A 23,440-nucleotide genomic window follows, 5' to 3' on the forward strand; every position below is an offset into this window, starting at 1 on the left:
AGCAGGGAGCCTGCTTCTCTCTCTGCTTCTGCCTGCCACTCTGTCTGCTTGTGTGTGCTCTCTCTCTCTCTCTCTGAAAAATAAATAAATAAGATCTTAAAAAAAAATGGATAACAAACTTTTTTAGGCCTAGAACTCACGGCTATTATGGTTACCCCTTAAATGAGAAATATTTCTTACCTCAGTGGCAATAGTATCCTCCAACATACTTACTCAATATATTATCAAACAATATACCTACTTAAGTAAGAATTCAGGTATTGAATGCAAATCCTGAAAAATTCATCATTTTGAGGTGGATCATAGTTCATGATGCTAAATGGAAGAATAATACCAAGGATCACAAAAGGGTGGATCTGTATAAACACAACAAAAAGTTATAGTTTAAACTTCAGTAAAATGAAACAAAAATTTAACCTAATTATTATTCTGGGTAGAAATCTTTTTCTAGGGGCGCCTGGGCGGCTCAGTGGGTTAAGCCACTGCCTTCGGCTCAGGTCGTGATCTCAAGGTCCTGGGATCGAGTCCTGCGTCAGTCTCTCTGCTCAGCGGGAAGCCTGCTTCTCTCTCTCTCTCTCTCTCTCTCTCTCTGCCTGCCTCTCTGCCTACCTGTGATCTCTCTCTGTCAAATAAATAAATAAAATCTTTAAAAAAAAAAAAAAAGAAATCTTTTTCTAACTTGCCTAGAGTAAAATGATAAATGCATCACTACTTACTACTTTTTCCAATTGTTATAATCTACTTAGTATCACCAGTAGTTTCTAGTACCTCTAAGTTATCAGTGCAGAAAAAATTAATCAGATAATCTGCAAATTAATTTTGTTAGGTGTAAAATCCTGTTGCAGAATTCATTAGACATTAAAATGAACAGGAAACAGAATTCTGTGGTTATCAGTCCATTTTATAGACTCATCATATAATGTAATTAAAGAAGTTAGTTTATAATCATTTTTCTTTCGTTCATTCATTTTTAAAATATCATTATTCACTCACTCAACTAAAACTTATTGACTGCCAGGTACTATGCTAAACAAATAAGACAGATTTTTATTTTATTTTGGGAGAAATACTGTCTCCTAAGTAAAAGCCTTATCCTGATACAGATTTTTTTAAGTGAGCTGCTTCTCACATAATCCAAAAGGCAACAATTTACAAATAAGTTCCAGAAATAAATTTGTAAGAAGACACACTGACAATTTAAGAATACGGAAGTCAGTGCACACCCCACCTTTCCCTCATTCTTTTTTATTTTTTTAAGATTTTATTTATTTATTTGACAGAAATCACAAGTAGGCAGAGAGGCAGGCAGAGAGCGGGGAAACAGGTTCCCTGCTGGGCAGAGAGCCTGATGCAGGGCTCAATCCCAGGATCCTGGGATCATGACCTAAGCTGAAGACAGAGGCTTTAACCCACTGAGCCACCAAGGCGCCCCTTCCCTCATTCTTCACACATATCTCACACTTCTGAATGTAGTCATTCTTAAATAGTAAAAGTAACATCACAGGATTATAGAAAATAAGAAAAAAGAAAACAAAATTCATTCTTCATTTTCTTAAAACAATTAGTATTGTTTTAAGCATTTCTTTCTAGACAATGAGTTTTGACTACAGTCTTTAAAATATTGTAGTGAACCAAAAGATGACTGCTATACTCCCCAGATCTACACTGCTGGAGGAAAAAACTTCAGAGGAGAAACAAACTGCTGAACCAGATACTAGAACTTAACTTTTAAAATTTAAATTCCAGGGGTGCCTGGGTAGCTCAGTCAGTTAAGTATCTGCCCTCAGCTCAGGTCATGCATGATCTCAGAGTCCTGGGATCCAGCCCAGTGTTGGGCTCCCTGCTCAGCAGAGAGTCTGCTGGTCCCTCCCCTCTGCCCTTACCCCACCCACCACTGCTCCAGTTCGCATGCGCTCTCTCTCTCAAATAAACAAGATCTTTAAAAAAAAAAAAAAAAAAGCTAATAAAATTCCAATTCTAATTAAGTTCTCAAAGTACTTATGATAAACATTTATGCTTTTAGAAGTTGACAACTATTTAAAACTCATTATCACCTTTTCAATCTGCTGAACGACCACTGAGGCAATCCTATCCAGTAGCGAAGTACTAAGGTAGTTAGTTCTAGAAATAAAAGTTGCAATCTCTGCAACATTTTTGTAATTAATTTCATCCATCAAGCGCTGTAAAGTAGCAACTGTTTCTTCAAGAAGTGACTCAGCAAACCAGTCTCCTTTTAAAGATTTAAGTTCTTCCCATAATAGATTCAAATTGTTGAATTTTCGTAATCTCTGAAGACCATAGTGATCTAGTTTTTGAAGCAGTTTCAGTTGTTTCCCAGTGGTATTATCCAGATATTTGCGATCATAATGAATCCATCTTAAAACAGATGTAGCTAAACCATTCAGGTCATTTAGGTCACAATGTGGTAAAACAGCTTCAATTCGAGACATTCCCACTTCATCTAGGTGAGGAGATGGAAGAATGGAAAGAGTATAGACCAGGATGGAAATCTCACTAGGTATAAAACTAATTTTCAAATAACTATAAAAGAAAAAGAAGAAAATGAAAAGAACAAAATTAATAAATTGGCAATAAAAAATGAAAATTATTTAAAGTCTGAGTACATTATTATTATTATTATTATTATTAACAGGTGTGATAGGTTTAAAATACAAGTTAATTTAAGAAGAACCGGTTAGATAAATGTAATGACAGGTCCGCAAAGGACTACCATGAGAAGTCTTAAGATTTTCTAAGGCACATCTCAAATCTTTTACTCAAAATTGAAACCATAGTCCCCAGCATACCGAAGATCAGGGTCAAAACAATGTTTCTAGTCTGTTGCTAGAGACAAATTTGGGGCTAAATGTTTGATATGACCTGTTAGGAGCTGGTATGACTTGCCATACACACATCACTCAGTAACACTGGTTCCCTTCTCACGCCTCTTTTCCCAAATTCCCATGGTAACAGTCCCACCCCCAAAGTAAGAGACCAGCCACCAGGGCAGCAGTTGTTAAATTACAAATTTAAAACTGGAGTTTTTAAAGACTCTTGGGGGGTGCCTGGGTGGCTCAGTGGGTTAAAGTCTCTGACTTTGGCTCAGGTCGTGATCTCGGGGTCCTGGGATCGAGCCCCACATTGGGCTCTCTGCTCAGTGGTGAGCCAGCTTCCTCCTCTCTCCCTCTCTGCCTGCCTCTCTGCCAACTTGTGATCTCTGTCAAATAAATAAATAAAATCCTTAAAAAAAAAAAAAAAGACTCTTTTGACTTAGAAGTACTAGAAGAAAAAATCATGTAAATTAAAGTTGTTGAGTTACTTTTTAAAATATTAAATTAGCATATTAAAACAATCATAGTAGCAATACTAGCAAGGGTCCATCGACACAGGCATTCTCCTTCACTTACTAAACAGAAAAGTAATTACGTTATTTGACATGGTCAATCCCTGTCTAGGAAACTAGCCTAAGAAAGTAATCTAAAGGGTGCCTGGGTGGCTCAGTTGGTTAAGCGCCTGCATTTGTCATGATCCCAGGGTCCTGGGACAGAGTCCCACATCGGGTTCCCTGCTCTGTCTGCCTTTGCCATTCTCTCTCATGAATAAATAAGTAAAATCTTTTCCTAAAAAGAGAAAAGAATCTAAAATATGAGCAAATGGCAACTACACTTCAATTAAAAAAAATTTTTTTAAATACACAGAATTACAAATAGATAAAATGCTAGCAAAGACTTGTGTTACGTATCATATTTTTACATGGCTAAAATTTGAAAATTGAATGTTCAGTGAGAGAACACTTAAATAAATTATGGTACAGTCATATGATGGGTAATTTCCAGTCATTAAAAAGATACACAAATAGTTCTAAATGATGTGAGAAAATGCTAAGTGGGTAAGGTTAAGTGGGGGGGGGGGGAAGTACAAAACTGTGTTCTCAACTAGAAGGGAAAAAAATTTTACACACGTTAAGTACGTATCACAAGTAAATAAACAAAATTGTTATCAGTGGATGAATGAGTTTAGGAATAATCTTTGTTTTCCTTTTTATACTTTTTTCTATTTCCCCAAATTTTCAAAATGGTTTTTTGAAATATAATTTTATTTTTTCAGTGTTCCTAGATTCATTGTTTATGCACCATACCCAGTGCTCCATGAGATACGTGTCCTACTTAAGGCCCACCACCAGGCTCACACTTTCCACGCCCCCACCACCACCCTCCACAACCCTCAGTTTGTTTCTCAGAGTCCACAGTCTCTCATGCTTTGTTCCCCCTCCGATTTACCCCAACTCACTTTTCCTTTCCTTCTCTTAATGTCCTCCATATTATTCCCTATGCTCCTTAAGTGAAACCATATGATAATGAACTTTCTCTGCTTGACTTATTTCACTCAGCATAATCTCTTCCAGTCTGATCCAAGTTGATACAAAAGCTGGGTATTCATCCTGATGGCTGCGTAATACTCCTGTGTGTGTGTGTGTGTGTGTGTGTGTGTGTGTGTGTGTGTGTACACCATATCTGCTTTATCCATTTGTCTGTTGAAGGGCATCTTGGCTCTTTCCACAGTTTGGCGATTGTGGCCACTACTGCTATGAACATTGGGGTACAGGTGGCCCTTCTTTTCACTATATCTGTATCTTTGGGGTAAATACCCAGTAGTGCAATTGCAGAATCATAGAGTAGCTAGCTCTATTTTTAATTTTTTGAGTAATCTCCACACTGTTTTCCAAAGTGGCTGCACCAACTTCATTCCCACCAACAATGTAAGGGTGTTCCCCTTTCTCCACATCCTCTCCAACACTTGTTTCCTGTCCTGTTAATTTTGGCCATGGTAACTGGGATAAGGTGGTATCTCAATGTGGTTTTGATTTGAATTTCCCTGATGGCTAATGATGATGAACATTTCTTCAAGTGTCTATTAGCTATTTGTACGTCTTCTTTGGAGAATTGTCTGTTCATGTCTTCTGCCCATTTTTTTGACGTGATTATCTGTTTTTTGAGTATTGAGTTTGAGGAGTTCTTTATAGATCTTGGATATCAGCCCTTTGTCTGTAGTGTCATTTGCGAATATCTTCTCCTATTCCATGAGTTGCCTCTTTGTTCTGTTGACTGTTTCCTCTACCATGCAGAAGCTTTTTATCTTGAGGGAGTCTTAAAAGTTCATTTTCGCTTTTGTTTCCTTTGCCTTTGGAGACATGTCTTGAAAATAGTTGCTGTGGCTAATGTTGAAGAAGTTACTGCCTATGTTCTCCTCTAGGATTTTGATAGATTCCTGCCTCAGGTTGAGGTCTTTTATCCATTTCAAGTTTATCTTTGTGTATGGTGTAAAAAAAATGGTTGAGTTTCATTCTTCCATACATAGCTGTCCAATTTTCCCAGCACCATTTATTGAAGAGACCATCCTTTTTCCACTGCATATTTTTTCCTGCTTTGTTGAAGATTATTTGACCAGAGAGTTGAGGGCCCATATCTTGGACTCTCTACTCTGTTCCACTGGTCTGTGTGTCTACTTTTGTGTCAATACCATACTGTCTTGGTCATCACAGCCTTTGTAGTAAAGCTTGAAATCAGCTGATGTGATGCCCCCAGCTTTTTCTTTTTCAACATTTCCTTGGCAATTCGGGGTCTTTTCTGGTTCCATACAAATTTTAGGATTGTTTGTTCCAGCACTCTGAAAAATGCCAGTGGAATTTTGATCGGGATGGCATTGAAAGTATAGATTGCTCTGGGCAGTATAGACATTTTAACAATGTTTATTCTTCCAGTTCATGAGCATGGAATGCTCTTCCATGTTTTTGTGTCTTCTTCAATTTCTTTCATGAGTGTTCTGTAGTTCCTCGAGTACAGATATTTTACTTTTTTGGTTAGGTTTATTCCCAGGTATCTTATGGTTCTTGGTGTTATGATAAATGAAATCAATTCTCTAATTTCCCTTTCTATATTTTCATTGTTAGTGTATAAGAAAGCAATTGATTTCTGCACATTGATTTTGTATCCTGCCACATTACTGAATTGCTGTATGAGTTCTAGTAGTTTGGGGGTGGAGTCTTTTGGACTTTCCATATAAAGTATCATGTCATCTGCGAAGAGAGTTTGACTTCTTTTTTGCCAGTTTAAATACCTTTTATTTTTTTTGTTGTTGTCTGATTGCTGTTACTAGGACTTTTAGTACTATGTTGAACAACAGTGGCAAGAGTGGGCATCCTTGTGGTGTTCCTGATCTCAATGGGAAGGCTGTCAGTTTTTCCCCATTGAAAATTATATTCGCTGTGGGTATTTCATCGATAGATTTTATGAAGTTGAGAAACGTTCTCTCTATCCCTATACTTTGAAGAGCTTTAATCAGGAATGAATGCTGTATTTGGTCAAACACTTTTTCTGCATCAATTGAGAGGACCATATAGTTCTTGTCTATTACTGATTTGTTCTATCACATTGATTGACTGGCAAATGTTAAACCACACTTGAATCCCAGGGATAAATCCCACCTGGTCATAATGGATAATCTTTTTAATGTACTGTTGGATCCCATTAGCTAGGATCTTGTTGAGAATCTTGGCATCCATATTCATCAGTGATACTGGTCTGAAATTCTCCTTTTTGATGGGATCTTTGCCTGGTTTGGGAATCAGGGTAATTCTGGCTTCATAGGAAGAGTCTGGAAGTTTTCCTTCTGTTTCTATTTTTTAAAACAGCTTCAGGAGAATAGGTATTATTTCTTCTTTGAATGTTTGGTAGAATTCCTCAGGGAATCCGTCAGGTTCTGGACTCTTGTTTTTTCAGAGTTTTTTGATCACTGCTTCAATCTCCTTACTAGATATTGGTCTATTCAGGTTGTCTATTTCTTCCTGTTTCAGTCTTGGAAGTTTATAGGTTTCCAGGAATGCATCCACTTCTTCTACACTGCTTAACTTATTGGCATATAACTGCTGATAATAATTTCTGATGATCGTTTCTATTTCTTTGGAGTTAGTCGTGATCTCTCCCCTCTCATTCATAATTGTATTAATTTGGGTCCTCGCTCTTTCCTTTTGGATTAGTTTGGCCAGTGGTTTATCGATCTTATTAATTCTTTCAAAGAAATAACTTCTAGTTTCATTGATGTGTTCTACCATATCTATAGTTTCTAACTCACTGATCTCTGCTCTAATCTTAATAATTTCCCCTTCTTGTGCATGGGGTTGCCTTAATTTATTGTTGATTTTCTAGTTCTGTAAGGTGTAAAGAGAGCTGGTATATTCGGGATTTTTCAATTTTTTTGAGTGAGGCTTGGATGGCTATGTATTTCCCTCTTAGGACCGTCTTTGCAGTAACCCATAGGTTTTAGACTGATGTGTCTTCATTCTCATTGGTTTCCATGAATTGTTTAAGTTCTTCTTTGATTTCCCGGTTGATCCAAACACTCTTAAGCAGGATGGTCTTTAGCTTCCAAGTGTTTGAATTCCTTCCAAACTTTTCCTTGTGTTTGAGTTCCAGTTTTAAAGCATTGTGGTCTGAGAATATGCAAAGAATAACCTAAATCTTTTGGTATTGGTTGAGCCTCGATTTGTGACCAAGTATGTGGTCTATTTAGGAGAAAGTTCCATGTGCGCTGAAGAAGAATGAGTATTGTTTTAAGCTGAATGTTCTATATATATCTATGACCCATCTGGTCAAATGTGTCATTCAAAGCTCTTGTTTCTTTATTGATTTTCTGCTTAAATTATCTGTCTATTGCTGAGAGTGGTGTGTTATGAACCCCTATAATTAATGTTTTCATATCAGTATGACTCTTTATTTTGATTAACAGTTGGCTTATGTAGTTGACTGCTCCCATACTGGGGACATAAATATTTACAACTGTTAGATCTTCTTGGTGGATAGACCCTTTAAGAATGATATAGTGTTCTTCTGTATCTCTGACTACAGTCTTTAGATTAAAATCTAATTTATCTGATACGAGAATCACTACTCCAGCTTTCTTTTGAGGCCTGCTGGCATGAAAGATGGTTCTCCATCCTTTCACTTTCAATATCTTTAGGTCAAAGTGTATCTCCTGTAGAGAGCATATGGACGGATACTGTTGTTTTATCCAGTCTGCAACCCTGTACCACTTTATGGGAACATTTACGCCATTCACGTGATTATTGAAAGAACTTTTTATTGACATCATGTTGCCTGTGAAGTCCTTGTTTCTACAGATTGTCTCTGCAAATTTCTGCTCTATGTTACTCCTGGGTTCTTTCTTCTTTTATAACCCCCCCTCTTAATATTTCTTGTAGTGCGGGCTTGGTGGTCACATAATTTTTTAAACCTTGCTGGTCTTGGAAGCTCTTTATCTCTGCATCCATTCTGAATGTCAGACTTGCTGGATCAAGTATTCTCGGCTGCATATTCTTCTCATTTAGTGCCCTCAATACAACTTGCCTGCCCTTTCTGGCTTCCCAGGTTTCTGTGAATAGGTCTGACGTTATTCTGATGGTACTTCCTCTGTATGAAAGGAATCTCTTCCCCTTAGCTGCCCTTAAGACATCCTCTCCAAATTTATGACTCATGAATTTCACAATTATGTGCCTAGAGGTCTTTCTAAACTCGTTGATCTTGGAGAGAGTATCCTTTCTGCCTCTGGGACATAAACACTTGTTCCAGTCCCCAGATTAGGGAAATTTTCATCCAGTATTTGTTCAATTATATCTTCTAGCCTTCTCTCTCCACTCCCTCAGGGATCCCAATAATTCTGACATTGGAACGTTTCATGGTGTCATTTATTTCCCTAATTCTGTTTTCATGGCTTTTAAGCTGTTTGTCCCAGGCCTTCTCTTGATCCTTCTTTTCTATCAGTTTGTCTTCTAGATCACTAATTTGATCTTCTGCCTCACTTATCCTGGCTGTTAGAGTATTTAGATTAGATTAGATCTTATTGACAGCATTTTTAATTCTGTCAGATTAGCTCTTACTTCTGCCCTTACAGATTCTACGTTGCCACTAATGGCCTTCTCCAAACTAGCCATTGCCTGGATGATTGTTACCCTGACTTCCATTTCCAACATGTTGTTTTATGTTCATATCCAGTAGTTCTGTGGCAGAGGTCAGAGTCTCTGAATTTTCCCTCTGTTGGTTGTTCCTCCTCCTAGTCATTTTGGTGAGAGGTGGTTGAGGGGATGTATAGCTGAATATATCAACCACGATCCAGTCAAGGTGCACCTGGCACACAAGGGCCGTTTTGCTTCTTCAGAGGACATGCCATTACCGCCACACATTACACATCCATGACCCTGTGGCAGCTGAGCATCCTGATCTTCAGGCACAACTCAGGCAATGACAGCCAGCATAGAATGTTCAGCATAAGATGTTTAGACTTGGAGCTGCTCCATCACATGAGTAGGGTACAAGATAACAGCTGCAGCACAGGTGGTTGGGTCAGGACAGCCAGGTAGTCAACAGCAGGGCCCTCCAAGTTGGGGTTTGCTCATTCCTCGGTATAGGGTGCTGTTCAGATTTGCCAATCACAGTTTTAGTTCTGACATGTAAAAAGCTTGGAAATCACCACCACGCAATATAGACATCTTGCTGCAAAGGTTGGCAAGCTTAGCAGACGGCATGACACACAGGGCAAATGATATGTCACAGATCCAAAAATAGCTGTTTGTGAATTTCAGAGAAGATCTTTGAAGTATTATGACTGCTGCAATGAGCTATTCAAACATGTTCATAAAGAGGGACCAAAATGGTAAGCCATCTCGAACTCTGAAGAAAATGGACTAATATAATCTGACGCTCTCTTGCAAACCACGGATCTCTTGAGCATCTTTAGAGTACATTAAAATGTAGCTTATGACTTTCTTTGTTCAAATTACTGATGATCGCAGCTGCCCAGTGTCTGCTGGGGGAGACAGTGCAGGGCTGTGAAGATACACCCGCAAAGGCGGCAGTGGTGGAATGCCCAGGCTCCATGTATAAGTGCTACAAAATGATTTTTATATGGTATTTGGCCCACTGCCTGGCACAAAGTAGGTACCCAATTAGTACTAAATGAATATTTTATTCTTATAACCAAGGAAAAAAAATATATAGAAAAGGACCCAGAAGCTTTATCTGTTTGCAGAATTGACCTAAAGTGTAGAACTCTCAATATGTATCAACCTTGTGGTATCTGTCTAAAAATACAACCCCAACAGATACATTCTCTCCAACCTCCGCTTGATGTTTTTCCTGGAAACACTTCCTCAAATTCCAAAACTTACATGTGCATGCATGTTTATTTATAATACCACCACATACCCACCAGCATAACTAAAAATAGAAAATAAAAATATGGCAAGTGTTGGCAGGAATGTCGAGCAACAGGAATGCTCAGCTCACATTCTGCTGGTGGGAATATAAACTGGCAGAGCCACTCTAGAAAACCATTTACCAGATCTACTGAGGATGAACGTATGTATAACCTATGAACCCACAATTATACTCCCTGGTAAATTACAGAAATGCATACATATATTTACTAAAAGATATGTAAGAGGATATTCATAATAACCAAAAACTGGAAATAAATAAAATATTCATCAATAGTAAAATGGATTTATAGTAAAATATTGTTGTTATATCCTTACAAAGAAAATACAACATAGCAAAAACATGGGTAAATCTCATAAACATAATTATTGAGCAAAAGAAGAGAGACACACCAGACACACAAACTAATAATCCACACAGTTGGAACTAGGGGTAGTAGCTAACCTGGGGGATGAGAGAAGCAGAGTAATGAGGAGGAGAAAGGTGTACTGTATGTAGATTACATTTCAATATGGTCTTTAAAAAAAGGCCACATTATTCTAGTAAATGAATTCCCTGTGTTCCCTGAATGGTTTCAGGAGCTATTTATAGGAATAGTTATGTGAATAGTTTAATTAGACTGTGTTCCCCCTAAAAGTCTACTTGATACTGCCTGCACTGAAATAGGAGAAAGTGAGTACCTATGATTTCCATACAACATCCCCCAACTAACTTTTTGATATTTTAAACCCCAGAGACGTATAAGGGCCCTCACTAACTCAGAATTTCTAGATTTTAACATTATCATATTGTTTTAAGTCATTTTACAAAGGAAATAAAACATCACGGGTAAATTAGAATTTCCTTTGACATACCCACTTCTGCTCTTATTTTTCTGTTAGCATACCTATAGGCAAACAATACTGTGTAATTTCAAATTTTTAAATAACATTGTGTAGACCAAAGAAACCATGTCCCTGGGCCAGTTTGATACTTAATATAGAACATAAAATTCTTCATTCAGAGGCTATATGAAAGTCTATGCTAAATATGAAAAGGGTGAAGAAACAGTAATCCTGCATATAATCACCTTGGTAAGAAGAAAGTTATTTCTTCAAGAGAAGGGTGAACTTTTTACTAACTTATCTAATAAGCTAAATTTTCACCTCATAAAGTGCCATCTCTTATTCTTCAATTCAAATCCCTCTTAACCTTAACGACATATCATTTTATTATAATAAAAATCATTTTCAACTCTATGCCAATCTTTTGATTACGGCATAGGGTCCCATGCCTTGTCTTCCAGGAATCAAAATAAGAAATCAAACTAGTATAGAAAAACAGAGAAGAAAAAGATTAATCTAATTAATTAATTAATCTAATTTTAGTTTCATTCAAGTCATTATATTTTTCAAGGAAAACTCTGTTTGAGTCCATTTCTATAAACATCCTTGGAAAACTGAGTAACTTCCCTGTTAAAATATGAATGTTATAGTCATGGGGAAACAGAAAATGTTAAATTATAAACATAAAAATACTTTTTCAGTAACATTGCTCTTAAATATCTTATTTTTAAAATTACAAATCAGGGACGCCTGGGTGGCTCAGTTGGTTAAGCAGCTGCCTTCGGCTCAGGTCATGATCCCAGCATCTTGGGATCGAGTCCCACATCGGGCTCCTTGCTCGGCAGGGAGCCTGCTTCTCCCTCTGCCTCTGCCTGCCATTCTGTCTGCCTGTGTTCGCTCTCTCTCCCTCTCTCTCTCTGACAAAAAAAAAAAAAAAAAAAATTACAAATCCAAAGATTTAATATGCTTTAAAACAATTAACATGCCTTAAAACAGGCAAGTAAGCAGACTGAAGGCCCCTAAATATGAGTGTTCCCAAATGGAGTTTTGCCTTGTTGGGCAGCTCCAGTCTTCATAGTTACTGTATTCCTGCAGGAAAGGAAAATGCCTTGGTTTTTTTAATGTTATTCATCACCAGGAAACTCATTGCCTTACTGGCTTCAACTGGCAGAACGTGCACGGGGAAAGAGAAGTGTGTTAACATTTTAAGTAATATGCCACTTAATTCTAACTCCAAAAGTTCCAACAACTCTCCACATAATTAAACAGAACAAATATTGAGTCTAGATTGTAAAATAAACACTTTGATTTTAACCTTACCTGCGCAGTAATTCTCTGAGTTTCACAAAAAGCTCTTTACTTTGAAAATGTAGAAAAATCAATGCTTGAGTTATCTTCAATAACTCTACTGGTTTATAGTTATCCAAATGTTTACACAGGATGGAAGCAATTCTATAAAGAATGAGAAAACATATATTACAATCAATTCATTCATTTAGGTCTTAAATATTTACTGAAGAGTTCTTTCATGCCAGACATGCTCTGTGCCGGAGAAACAGCAATGAATGAAATAAGTTTTTCTGCTCTTGAAGATCAGTCTCAAAATGGTGACAGACATGTAAACAATTAAAATAGAATGATACAAGAGCTACCAATAAAGTGTGAATGAAATAATATTTAATTATTAATAGCAAGAGGGGAGAAAAGCATGAAGTTTCACTTTCTAAATTAAAAAAATTTCAGAACAGCCATTAAATTCCACATTTTCCCTGCAAAGAAATCTTTACCAAGAGTTATTAACAATTATCAAAACTGATTTTCTCCCTTAATTCACTTGCTCTCTAATGGAATGGATTAAAGCAATGAGAAATGCTAAGAGGGAGTATGCTGGAATGGGGCAGAATGAATACCTTAAAAAGGATCATATAATAGATAAATAAAACATTAAGTATATATAATCTTAACTATGTATTTTTCTTCTTAAATTTAAGACAATATATGGCAGTATGATTTCAAGGAAACTGTGGTGTGAACCAATTCAAGTTCACATAGATGCTCTCCACTTCCCTAGATTATGATGCTCTACTTGAAAATAACAGCAGCAGCAAATGAAATGAAAAATGTTATAAATGATTTAAAAACCTTTATTTTTAAAAATGAACTATATAGATAATAAAAAATGCTCTAAGTGTTAATTCCTTATTTCTTCAAAACCAACAGATAGATTATAGAAAAAAACATAATGCATCCCCAAGAAAAATAGTTACTTATGGATGACAAGCAAAGATAACACCATGAATTTCAGGAAAGACTACTTTTTAATCAGATGTGAATTTCGGCTTTCCATCTCTTCCATTGCTCCCATGACTGCTAGGGCCTGCTGGCTGGTTAGCTCCTCTGACATCAATAATAGAGTTGATTTAAGTCTAGAAGTAAAGAAAAATGTTTTTATGTTGAAAAACTGATGACTAGCTTATAAAAAGTTCTTTTTTAAAACGAGTTCGTAGGTAGGGTGCCTGGGTGGCTCAGTAGGTTAAGCAGCTGCCTTTGGCTCAGGTCATAATTCGAGGGTACTGGGATAAAGCCTCATGTGAGGCTCCCTGCTGAGCAGGGAGCATCTTCCTTTCTCTCTGCCTCTGCCAATCCCCTTGCTCATTCTATCTTTAATAAATAAAATCTTTAAAAAAATAAAATAAGTTATTAGGTAATGAATAGAAAAGAAGTACAAACAAAAACTGAATTCAATATGCAGTATCAATTTTCTCCCCACGTGATAGGGGATAATATAAATGATTGAATAAAGAAAAATACACCATTTTTATCAAAGGAATTAAGGCTTCAGTATGCTCTAATCTTAAACTGTCTCTTAAAGAAATATAGACAAAAGGTTTTTAACTTGATACTCAAATAAGGTCATAATGATTATAAAATATAATTCAGTGAAATTATTCAGTACTACACAGCTAAAGAACTAAAAACTAACATTCTAATGATATCCCAATTATCTTAAATTGAGTAAGATCTAATCAGAAAGTCAATACACTTGCATATTAACAGAAATTTCATACACTAAATACTTGCTGTGACACTCTAAAATGAAAATTTAAAAAGACAATCCATTTTTAAACCACCCAAAGTAGTGCATACACTAATACAAGTAACTATATTTAATTTTATCTTTTAGAATAATTTCTTTTTTAATATTTTATTTATTTGAGACAAAGAGAGAGCACACAACCATGGGGAGCAGCAGAGGGAGAAGAAGAAGCAGGCTCCCACTGAGCAGGGAGCCCAGTGCAGGTGGGGCTCCACCCCATGACCCCAGGATCACAATGTGAGTAGAAGGCAGACACTTAAACAATTGCCACCCAGGTGCCCCTATACTGTAATTTAGAAAACAAGCCCAAAACATGAAATCTGAAGGTAATAGGATAAATTAATTTTCTGTTCATACTGGATAGCTCTACACCATCATTTTCAACAACCTTATCAAACATTTCAAACCCAGCTTCTACTCAAAGCTTTTCCCAGTCATTTATGTCCACATTTTTCTCTCATTTTCCTATCTACTATTTCTATCACTAATTTGAGAACCTATTTGTAACGGTATTGCAATATCATGGTATTTACACATTTTAATTATATATACATTTCTATCCTCCTGGTTAGAATATAAATTCCTTGAAGGCAGGGAGCCAGTTAAATTGAACTCTTGTACTGCTTTAGCATATGAGATTCTAACAGTACTTGGTGGCAATAAATAAATAAATAAATAAATTCAATAAAATCTCTTTAAGTAGTCATCTTGTTCCCATATTGATACAATCTCAAAATGTATCCTTAAATATCTTTCTATAACTCAAAGGACACTTAAAAATAAAACTCTCCGTAATAAATAAATAAAATCTTTAAAAAATAAAAATAAAAAAAAATAATAAAACTCTCCGTGAATCTTTGGTAAGAGAGTAATGATGCAGATAACCTCTATTATACAACGTTTGGAACCCCTACTTAACTGAATCTACCAATCATACTTATTTCTTTACTCATACTTAGGAATCATACATTAATTTAATGTTAGCCCATCTTTATATCCCAAACAATTCTATCTACATCAATATCTGGTAAAACTGGGAATTTTTAAAAGATAGGGAAAAGAAGAAATTCACTCCAACCCAATAAGGGAACATTTACCAAGGTGCTTAAACAATCAATGACTTTGATGACGAATATGAAGACAACAAAGAACAGAATGGTCCATTGTTAGGACTATTATAATTCTGAATATTCTACACCCCATACTAGAGGTGGGAAAGTCTTATATCTGTGTATAGTGTCAGTCATCTGGCCCAGGAAGGGAGAATAAAAACACTTAAATGGCATTCTCTAGAGAGAACATCCATCTCCCTATCCTTTATGTTGGCCACCACCATGGAGTTATTGGTCCTTTCTCAGAATTTAACAGTAAATTGAGTTTGAGATGTAAATTAAAACAATCAGAAGGGATCAAAGAGCAGACATAAGAGATTATTCTCCCTTCCAGAGCTGCATGGGGTAATATGTGTGCCTTCCAGAACTTCAAGGTCTAAGCTTGCGAGGTTCCATTCAATTACAACAAGAAAAGTAAAGCAATTTTAGCTGAACTTACTGTTTCTTTTCTTCAGGTCCTGCAATGGGTCCCAGTGCTACAAACAGTTTTACAAAGCCATCAGGGTCATCAAACAGAGGAATCATTTCAGTTAGCCTCTTTTTAGCCATTTTAATAAATTCAAAACTATGAAACTGTAAAGAGTGATATAGACTAAGTATTTTACTGATGGAATCCAAATCAAGGTCGTTCATATTGCTTAAAAACACTTCATTACACCTTTCTAATAGTGGGTAATAACTATATCTAATATTTCGAAGAAATATTACTATTCTTCTTGCAACGTTGACCTGAGAAGAATCTATGGTATCAAAAAGATGTTCTGTTTTGTTCACTAATTGTTCCCGAAAACGCTGTGATATTAAAGAAGATATGCTGACCATCAATACAGACAAGGACCTAAAAAGGAAAAAGATGCAAAGATTTTCACCTTATTTAAGAATAAAGAACAATCCTAAGACTAAATGATTTGATATGGAAAAGAACTAGTTAAAATATTACAGGTTTTATACCACAGAATTTTGCCTTTAAATATTCTTATGGGGCCTCCTAGTAATCAAATGTAGATTTTTTAAAATTTGCAATAATATCTTTTGTTAAGTGTACATAATATCTCATTCTATAGATAACTGCCTTGAAGGAAAATATTTTAGTGAAATTCACTCAGAAATCACTTTGGACCAATAGCCCATGAATGCAACATTAAAAATCTCAATTTTTATTTTTGGCAATAGACTTCACTTTGTTTGTTACTCCTTTCTCTTTGTATCTGTAACTTACTAATAAAAATATTGGCAAAATATTTCTCACTAATAAATGATTTCATATTTTTTAATGTCTTATGCTAGGCAGATAGTAATATATGACAGTAAGTACTGAATATAACATAGCATTTACTATTTCTTCACTAAAAAATACTTTTAGGAAACATAAATCACTCCTCCAGGCATTGAGGGAGACATCAAAATTACAAAGGTGAGGTCCCTGCTTTCAAAACACAGATCTTACATAATACAAAAATCAGAAAACCACAAATACAAGAATGTACCCATAATGGATAAGAAATGCAAAATGGAAAAGGTATATAACAAATGCTCAAGGATGATAATTATAAAACATCTACAGAAAAAATGTAAACTATCTCAACCCTTACGACAAGGGGACTGTTTGCATTTATTTTTGTTTCCAAATTTCCTCAACCTTTTCAATAAAACAAATATATTTTTAAAACCCAGTTGTATAATACTTTGACTTTTCGACTCAAGTGTTTGATGTTAATATTAAGCAACATTAATTGGTAACTTAGTATTGCTATTTCATTTAACCATTAAGCCTCTGAAATGATTATTTTAATTTTATGTATATTTGTAATTGCAGTTTAGAGTAGGGAAATATCCAAAGATTTTATTAGATTCTCAAAGGGGCCTACAAGAATTTTTTAAAGTTGGGACGCCTGGGTGGCTCAGTTGGTTGGACGACTGCCTTCGGCTCAGGTCATGATCCTGGAGTCCCGGGATCGAGTCCCACATCAGACTCCCAGCTCCATGGGGAGTCTGCTTCTCTCTCTGACCTTCTCCTCGCTCATGCTCTCTCACTGTCTCTCTCTCAAATAAATAAATAAAATCTTTAAAAAAAAAAAAAAAAAAAAAGAATTTTTTAAAGTTAAAAAAGTTTACACTGATTTTTATTTTCTCTGCTTTTACAAGCTACGTTGCTCTATGTTTATAAAAATATATATATAACATAAAACTTACCATTTTAAGCATTTTAAGTATACAGTTCAGTGGTATTAAGTATATTCACATTATTCTACAATCATTACTACTATCCACCTGCCGAACTTCCTCATCTTCTCAAAAACTCCTTACCCATTTAAACAGTAACTCTCAATTCTTCACGCCTGTTAACCCCTAGCAATAACCACTCTACTTTCTGCTTTTATGAATGTGACTACTCTGGGAGCTCATTTAAGTGGAGTCATACAATATTTGTCCTTTTGAGTTTGGCTTAGCATAATGTCACCCATGTTGTAGCATGCATCAGAATTTCCTTCCTTTTTAAGGCTGGATAATATCCCATTGTAGCTATATATCACATTTTGATTATTCATTCATCTATCAATGAACATTTAGGTTATTTCCACCTTTTGACTATTACAACTAAAGCTGCTATGAACACTGAAGTATGCTACAGACTAAACTGTCCCCTCACAAAACTCCATATATTAAAGTCCTAGCCCTCGATGTGACTGTATTTGGAGACAGGGTCTTTAGGATGGTGATTAAAGTTAAATGAGGTCACTGGGAGCAGCAAACTTTTAAGCTTTTACAGTAAAGTAAAATCTCAAATATTTCACAGATTTCAACAATATCATGTTCTGTTTTAATACTTTATCTCTAATTCCCACAGCAACATTGCAAAGAAGATTCCAAAGTAGTACTCTTTTATAGATAACAATACTAAAGTTTCAAGAGATTAAAGTCACATAGGAAGTAAGTGGTAAATCTAAGTGTATATGTATCCAAAGCCCAGATCTATCATATATTTACCTTAAGTACATTTACCTTAAGTCCTCTATGGTTTCCAGGTTCTTATGTACAATAGCGGCTATTTTTCCCATTAGTGGACTGAAATACAAATGTTGACTTGCTAGGCAAGAGGAAAATTTTGACAGCAGATTAATATCAAACCTATTAAAGGAAATATACAAAGGATATCATTACTATTTACTTTCACTTAAAACACAATATACAATTATAAATTAATTTATATAATTATAAATTATAAATTAATTAAACACAATACAATTATAAAATAAAAAGTCATCAGAAGTATTAATATACTAATACATTACTAACATAAAAGGAATATTTTTTTTTACTATTATCAAAGTATAAAAGCTAACAATTAAAAAGCCAGATACTATTGGAAGGTTTTTTAAAGGGAAAAATCAGTTCAAACTATTCGAATCATTAATCTATTCATTTTTTGAGGTGACAGATCAATTTCAACATAAGATTCTACATTAACAAAACAACCACTACTATAACAAGACTGTGAATTTTTCTATAGGAAAAATGATTCCATTTCTTCAACAAGAAAATGGCAAGACAAAAGAGAAGGAAGGAGAATTGTTACAGATTTAAAAAAAAAAGAAAAAAAGAACTCAGAATTCACTAAACAGGCATAAAGGAGTCCACAGGAGCACAATATGTTAATAGCAAAAAACTTGAAACAATCTAAATATCTATTAAAAATACACTGGATAAATTGTACTTATTCATAAAATGCCACACAACAATAAAAAAAAAACAGCTGAATCATTTAAATCATGGAGGAATCTTTAAAACAAATACATGCTAATTACCCTTCCTAGAGTCCTTAATATAGTGTTAACCCATAATGTGTCCTAACTGAATCATTCCAAATTATGTTTACATAACATTTATAAACATTTTAACAAAATATTGGTTAATAGCTAATGTAGTAACAAAAAATTAACATAATAGGCCACAGCGACCAAGAAAACCATGAGTTAATGTTATTTTATGATACTACAAAAATTCTACATAGGAAATACAATTAGAGTTTTAAAAATTTTTAAATATTATCAATATGAAAAAATGAAAGTATCACTAAAAATAAAAAACATCATATAGAATAAAATCTTCTAAGCTATTTTGAAATGAAAAAGTAAAGAGAAATGCCTGGTTGACTGGAAAGTACAACTGTAATTTGAAACTGAACTATTTAACAGAAAAACAAAAAAAAAGCATCTATTTTACAACTGATTTGTTCATGCAGCATAATATACGTAACAATGCTGCTTTAAAGAACAATTTTTAAAATTTGAGCTATTGGCAACAATGACCAAATTTAACCCAAAAATCCAGTTTGGACTGCTCACAAAAGAAATAAGGTATCTCTCCTTACTGCTCACAGAAGAAGTAAGATATTTCTCCTTACTCTCAAAAAAAGTTAGTTACAGATAAAGAGAATGCAAAACTGGTGAAGAGAAGACAGATGGGTTTAGGTCACGAGACTTATTAAAATCATAATTTAGTAAACGTAGAATTTCTCAAGCCAGAGAACTGTTTGATCCTATTTAATTTAATCCAGTACATAACAACAAAGGCCTAAAGAACTCACCCATATATAACTACAGTTTTAAGAATGTGTCATGGTTTATACTTTAAGAAGCAATATGTTGAAAGGCTTAAGATGGAGTAATAATAACCAGTGTTGAGCCTGCTCCTCTCTGTCTACAGGTGAAATCCTGTTGTTTCTTCTGCATCTTAGTCAATCCTTTCCTTTCTGCCCTAGGTTTCTACTTGGTTTAGGAGAGATGTTCTATGTTTTGTTGGTTTTGTTTTTTCACTTTTTAATCCCCATTTCCTACTTTGGCCACTCCCCCACCCCCACCCCCCCGCCACACACTCACTTCCCTTGTGGTAACCATCTGTTTGTTCTTGGTTTGTCTCTCTTTTCTTTCTTTTCCCTTTGCTCATTTGTTTTGTTTCTTAAATTCCACATATGAGTGAGAGTATATGTTATTTGTCTTTCTCTTATTTCACTTAGCATTATACTCCTTAGCTTCATCCATGTTTTGCAAATGGTAAGATTTCATTCTTTTTAAAAACTGAATAATAGGGGCGCCTGGGTGGCTCAGTGGGTTAAAGCCTCTGCCTTTGGCTCAGGTCATGATCCCAGGGTCCTGGGTTCGAGCCCCACATCGGGCTCTCTGCTCAGCAGGGAGCCTGCTCCTCCTCTCCCTCTGCCTGCTTCTCTGCCTACTTGTGATCTCTGTCTGTCAAATAAATAAATAAAATCTTTAAAAAAAAAACTGAGTAATATTCTATCGTTTAAAGGTACTGTATCTTCTTCAGCCACCCACCTATTGCACAGCTTCCATAGTTTGACTATTGTAAATAAAGGGGCTATAAACATTGGAGTGTATGTATCCCTTTGAATTGGTGTTCTTACATTTTGGGGGTAAATATCCAGTAGTGCCAATACTGGATCATAGGGTAGCTCTATTTTTAACTTTTTGAGGAAACTCCATACTGTTTTCCACAGTAAAATGCACAAGTTTACATTCCCACCAACAGTGCAAGAGGGCTCCTCATTCTCCAAATCCTCAACAACACCTGTTTCTTGTGTTGTTGATTTTAGCCATTCTGACAGGTGTGAGGAATTATCTCATTGTAGTTTTGATTTGCATTTCCACAATGATGAGTGATGTTGAGCATCTTTTCATGTGTCTGTTAGCCATCTGGATGTCTTCTTTGAAGAAATGTCTGTTCATGTCTTTGCCCATTTTTAATTAGGTTATTTGTTTTTGGTGTGTGTGGGGAGCCATGCACTTGTGGATGGCAGTCACGTAGGTGACTAGGCCCAGGACAATGGGACTGTGAATGTTTAACCCAAGGAAATTGGGTGCGTTCATGGATGACGCCAATTCATGCCTATAGTCATAGGTTGGGTATATTATTAACCTCATAAGTCATGGGATAGACACAGGACATGTAGAACAATGGGCACCTGCAGAGTCACGTAGATGTTCACGGGCACCTCACATGCTCTTCGATAAGGTCACCTGTAGGGTTTATGATTGGTGCATAGGTATAGCGCGTGATATGATGTTTGATCCTTATGTAAGCTTTGGGACTATAATAGGGGGCTAAAATTGTGGTGCGGGGTTCCCGGATCAAGATATGTAGAAGACTGACAATAAAGAAGTTTGCCACTCAACCTCGCCTGCGGGTCGTTCTTGCGGGTCGAGAGCGACATCTGGTGCCGAAACCCGGGAACCCGACTCTGGACGTGGACTGAGGATTGGGGTAAGTGCAAGAAGTTCACCCTAAAGGGCCCTAGGGTGACGAGCTAAAGTGCGCGCCTATTTCCTGTCTTTAGACGGGGGTGAAGTCTCTGGGGACTATTGTTAGTGGGCAATTTTTAAGGTTCCTCAGAGGTGTAAGGGTTTCCAAAGATGGGAAACGAACTTGCCCGCTATAAAATGGAGGGTCCGTTAAAGGATCTGCTAAAGGCTCATGGCACTCCATTAAAGGCTAGGACTGCTCGTGCCTTCTTGAAAGAGGCCGGCGAAATTGCCCCTTGGTTCATAGAGGAAGGACTTTTGAATGTGCCGCAATGGGAACATCTGGGGGAGGATTTGCGGCGAAGTACAACAGTTACTCCAGAGACGCTTGCGGTGTGGTCCCTTGTTAAGGTCTGCCTGCAATCGTCTCGGGAGCGGCTAAAGCAAGTGGTGCAGCAAGGGGAACAAATTTTAGAAAAATTAAAAGAGGAATCCTCGAAGGGCTCTTCGAAAGCTAGTTCTACAAAAGCTTCAGGGCCAGAAACCAGCTCTAGCAGTTCTACAGATTCTTCTGATAGTTCATCTACTTCACTAAAATCAGTTAAAAAGTCAAGAAAGAAAAAGGTTTCGCGGCCTCCTGGCGCGAAACGGTCTGAGGATGCTTCTGTGCCAGGGGCAGCTAAGTGCCCCACAGCTCCGCCGTGTGAATGGCCGCCACCTTATCAGCCTCATTGTGCGAAGGTGTGCCATTGTTCAGATTGTGTGGCCGCTAATTGGAGAGAAGTTATGGGACCTGATAAAGGAGTTTTTCCGGTTTTGGAGGACCAGCAAAGGCAGCGATACCATCAACCTTTAGATTTCAAGCTAGTAAAGCAGTTGAAAGAGGCAGTTAGTGCCTATGGGCCTCAAGCCGCCTCTACGGTGGCTATTGTGGAGGCGCTGGGTGCCTTGTTTTTGGTTCCTGAAGATTGGGCTAATTTAGCTAAGGCGGTTTTGAGCGGAGGGCAATATTTAGAATGGAAAATTCAGAATCAAGACAACTGTCAGGATACTGCTCGTAGAAATGCTGCCGCTGAAAATCCTCAATGGGATATAGAGATGTTAACAGGTACAGGAGCCGCGTTGGGTACCTCAGTGGCCGCTAACAAAAAAAAAAATTGCAAGCGGCAAAAGAATTAGTCATGGACCAATTAAAGGCAGGGCATATTCAAAAATCTACATCACCATGGAATACTCCTATTTTTGTCATTAAAAAGAAATCTGGAAAGTGGCGTTTGCTACATGACTTACGGCAAATAAATGAGCAAATGCAAATAATGGGTCCTATCCAACTTGGTTTGCCAATAATTACTGCTCTGCCCAAACATTGGTCTTCTATTATTATTGATATTCAAGATTGTTTTTTCTCAATTCCATTACATCCTGCAGATACAAAACGATTTGCATTTACCCTGCCAGCTATAAATCATAGTGAGCCTGATCAAAGATTTGAATGGAAAGTATTGCCCCAAGGGATGGCAAATAGCCCCACTTTATGTCAATTGTATGTTAGCAAAGCCTTAGAGCCATTTCGAGAAAAATTTCCAGATCTTCTCTGTTACCACTATATGGATGATATCTTAATATGTGGTCCAAATAAAGATGCTCTCCCATTGGCTTTATCAGCCTTACAAGCACAATTGGCAACTTGGGGATTGTGTGTGTCCCCTGAAAAGATTCAGGCCAATGATTTACAAAATTATTTAGGGATGCAACTTTCTAAAACTACTGTGAAACCTCAGTTAGCGCAAATCCGGCGAGATTGCTTACATACTTTAAATGATTTTCAAAAACTTTTAGGAGATATTAATTGGATTCGTCCTTATATTAAAGTAACAACCGT

At 36.4% G+C, this 23,440-nt stretch overlaps 1 protein-coding gene across 1 annotated transcript in view; it reads right to left on the reverse strand.

Moving 5' to 3' along the window:
• Nucleotides 1-23,440, reverse strand: part of FASTKD1 (FAST kinase domains 1) — a 56,972-nt gene that overhangs the window by 14,719 nt on the left and 18,813 nt on the right. Inside the window, exons 4-9 of the mRNA XM_032355873.1 lie at nucleotides 18,305-18,430; nucleotides 15,741-16,139; nucleotides 13,408-13,518; nucleotides 12,413-12,544; nucleotides 2,055-2,541; nucleotides 242-356 (exon numbers count right to left, since the gene is read on the reverse strand). Of these exons, the coding sequence (XP_032211764.1) occupies nucleotides 242-356; nucleotides 2,055-2,541; nucleotides 12,413-12,544; nucleotides 13,408-13,518; nucleotides 15,741-16,139; nucleotides 18,305-18,430 (1,370 nt within the window). The remainder of the gene's footprint in view (nucleotides 1-241; nucleotides 357-2,054; nucleotides 2,542-12,412; nucleotides 12,545-13,407; nucleotides 13,519-15,740; nucleotides 16,140-18,304; nucleotides 18,431-23,440) is intronic.

This window comes from Mustela erminea, chromosome 8 (genome assembly GCF_009829155.1).
Source record: "Mustela erminea isolate mMusErm1 chromosome 8, mMusErm1.Pri, whole genome shotgun sequence".
Taxonomy (NCBI): Eukaryota; Metazoa; Chordata; class Mammalia; order Carnivora; family Mustelidae; genus Mustela; species Mustela erminea.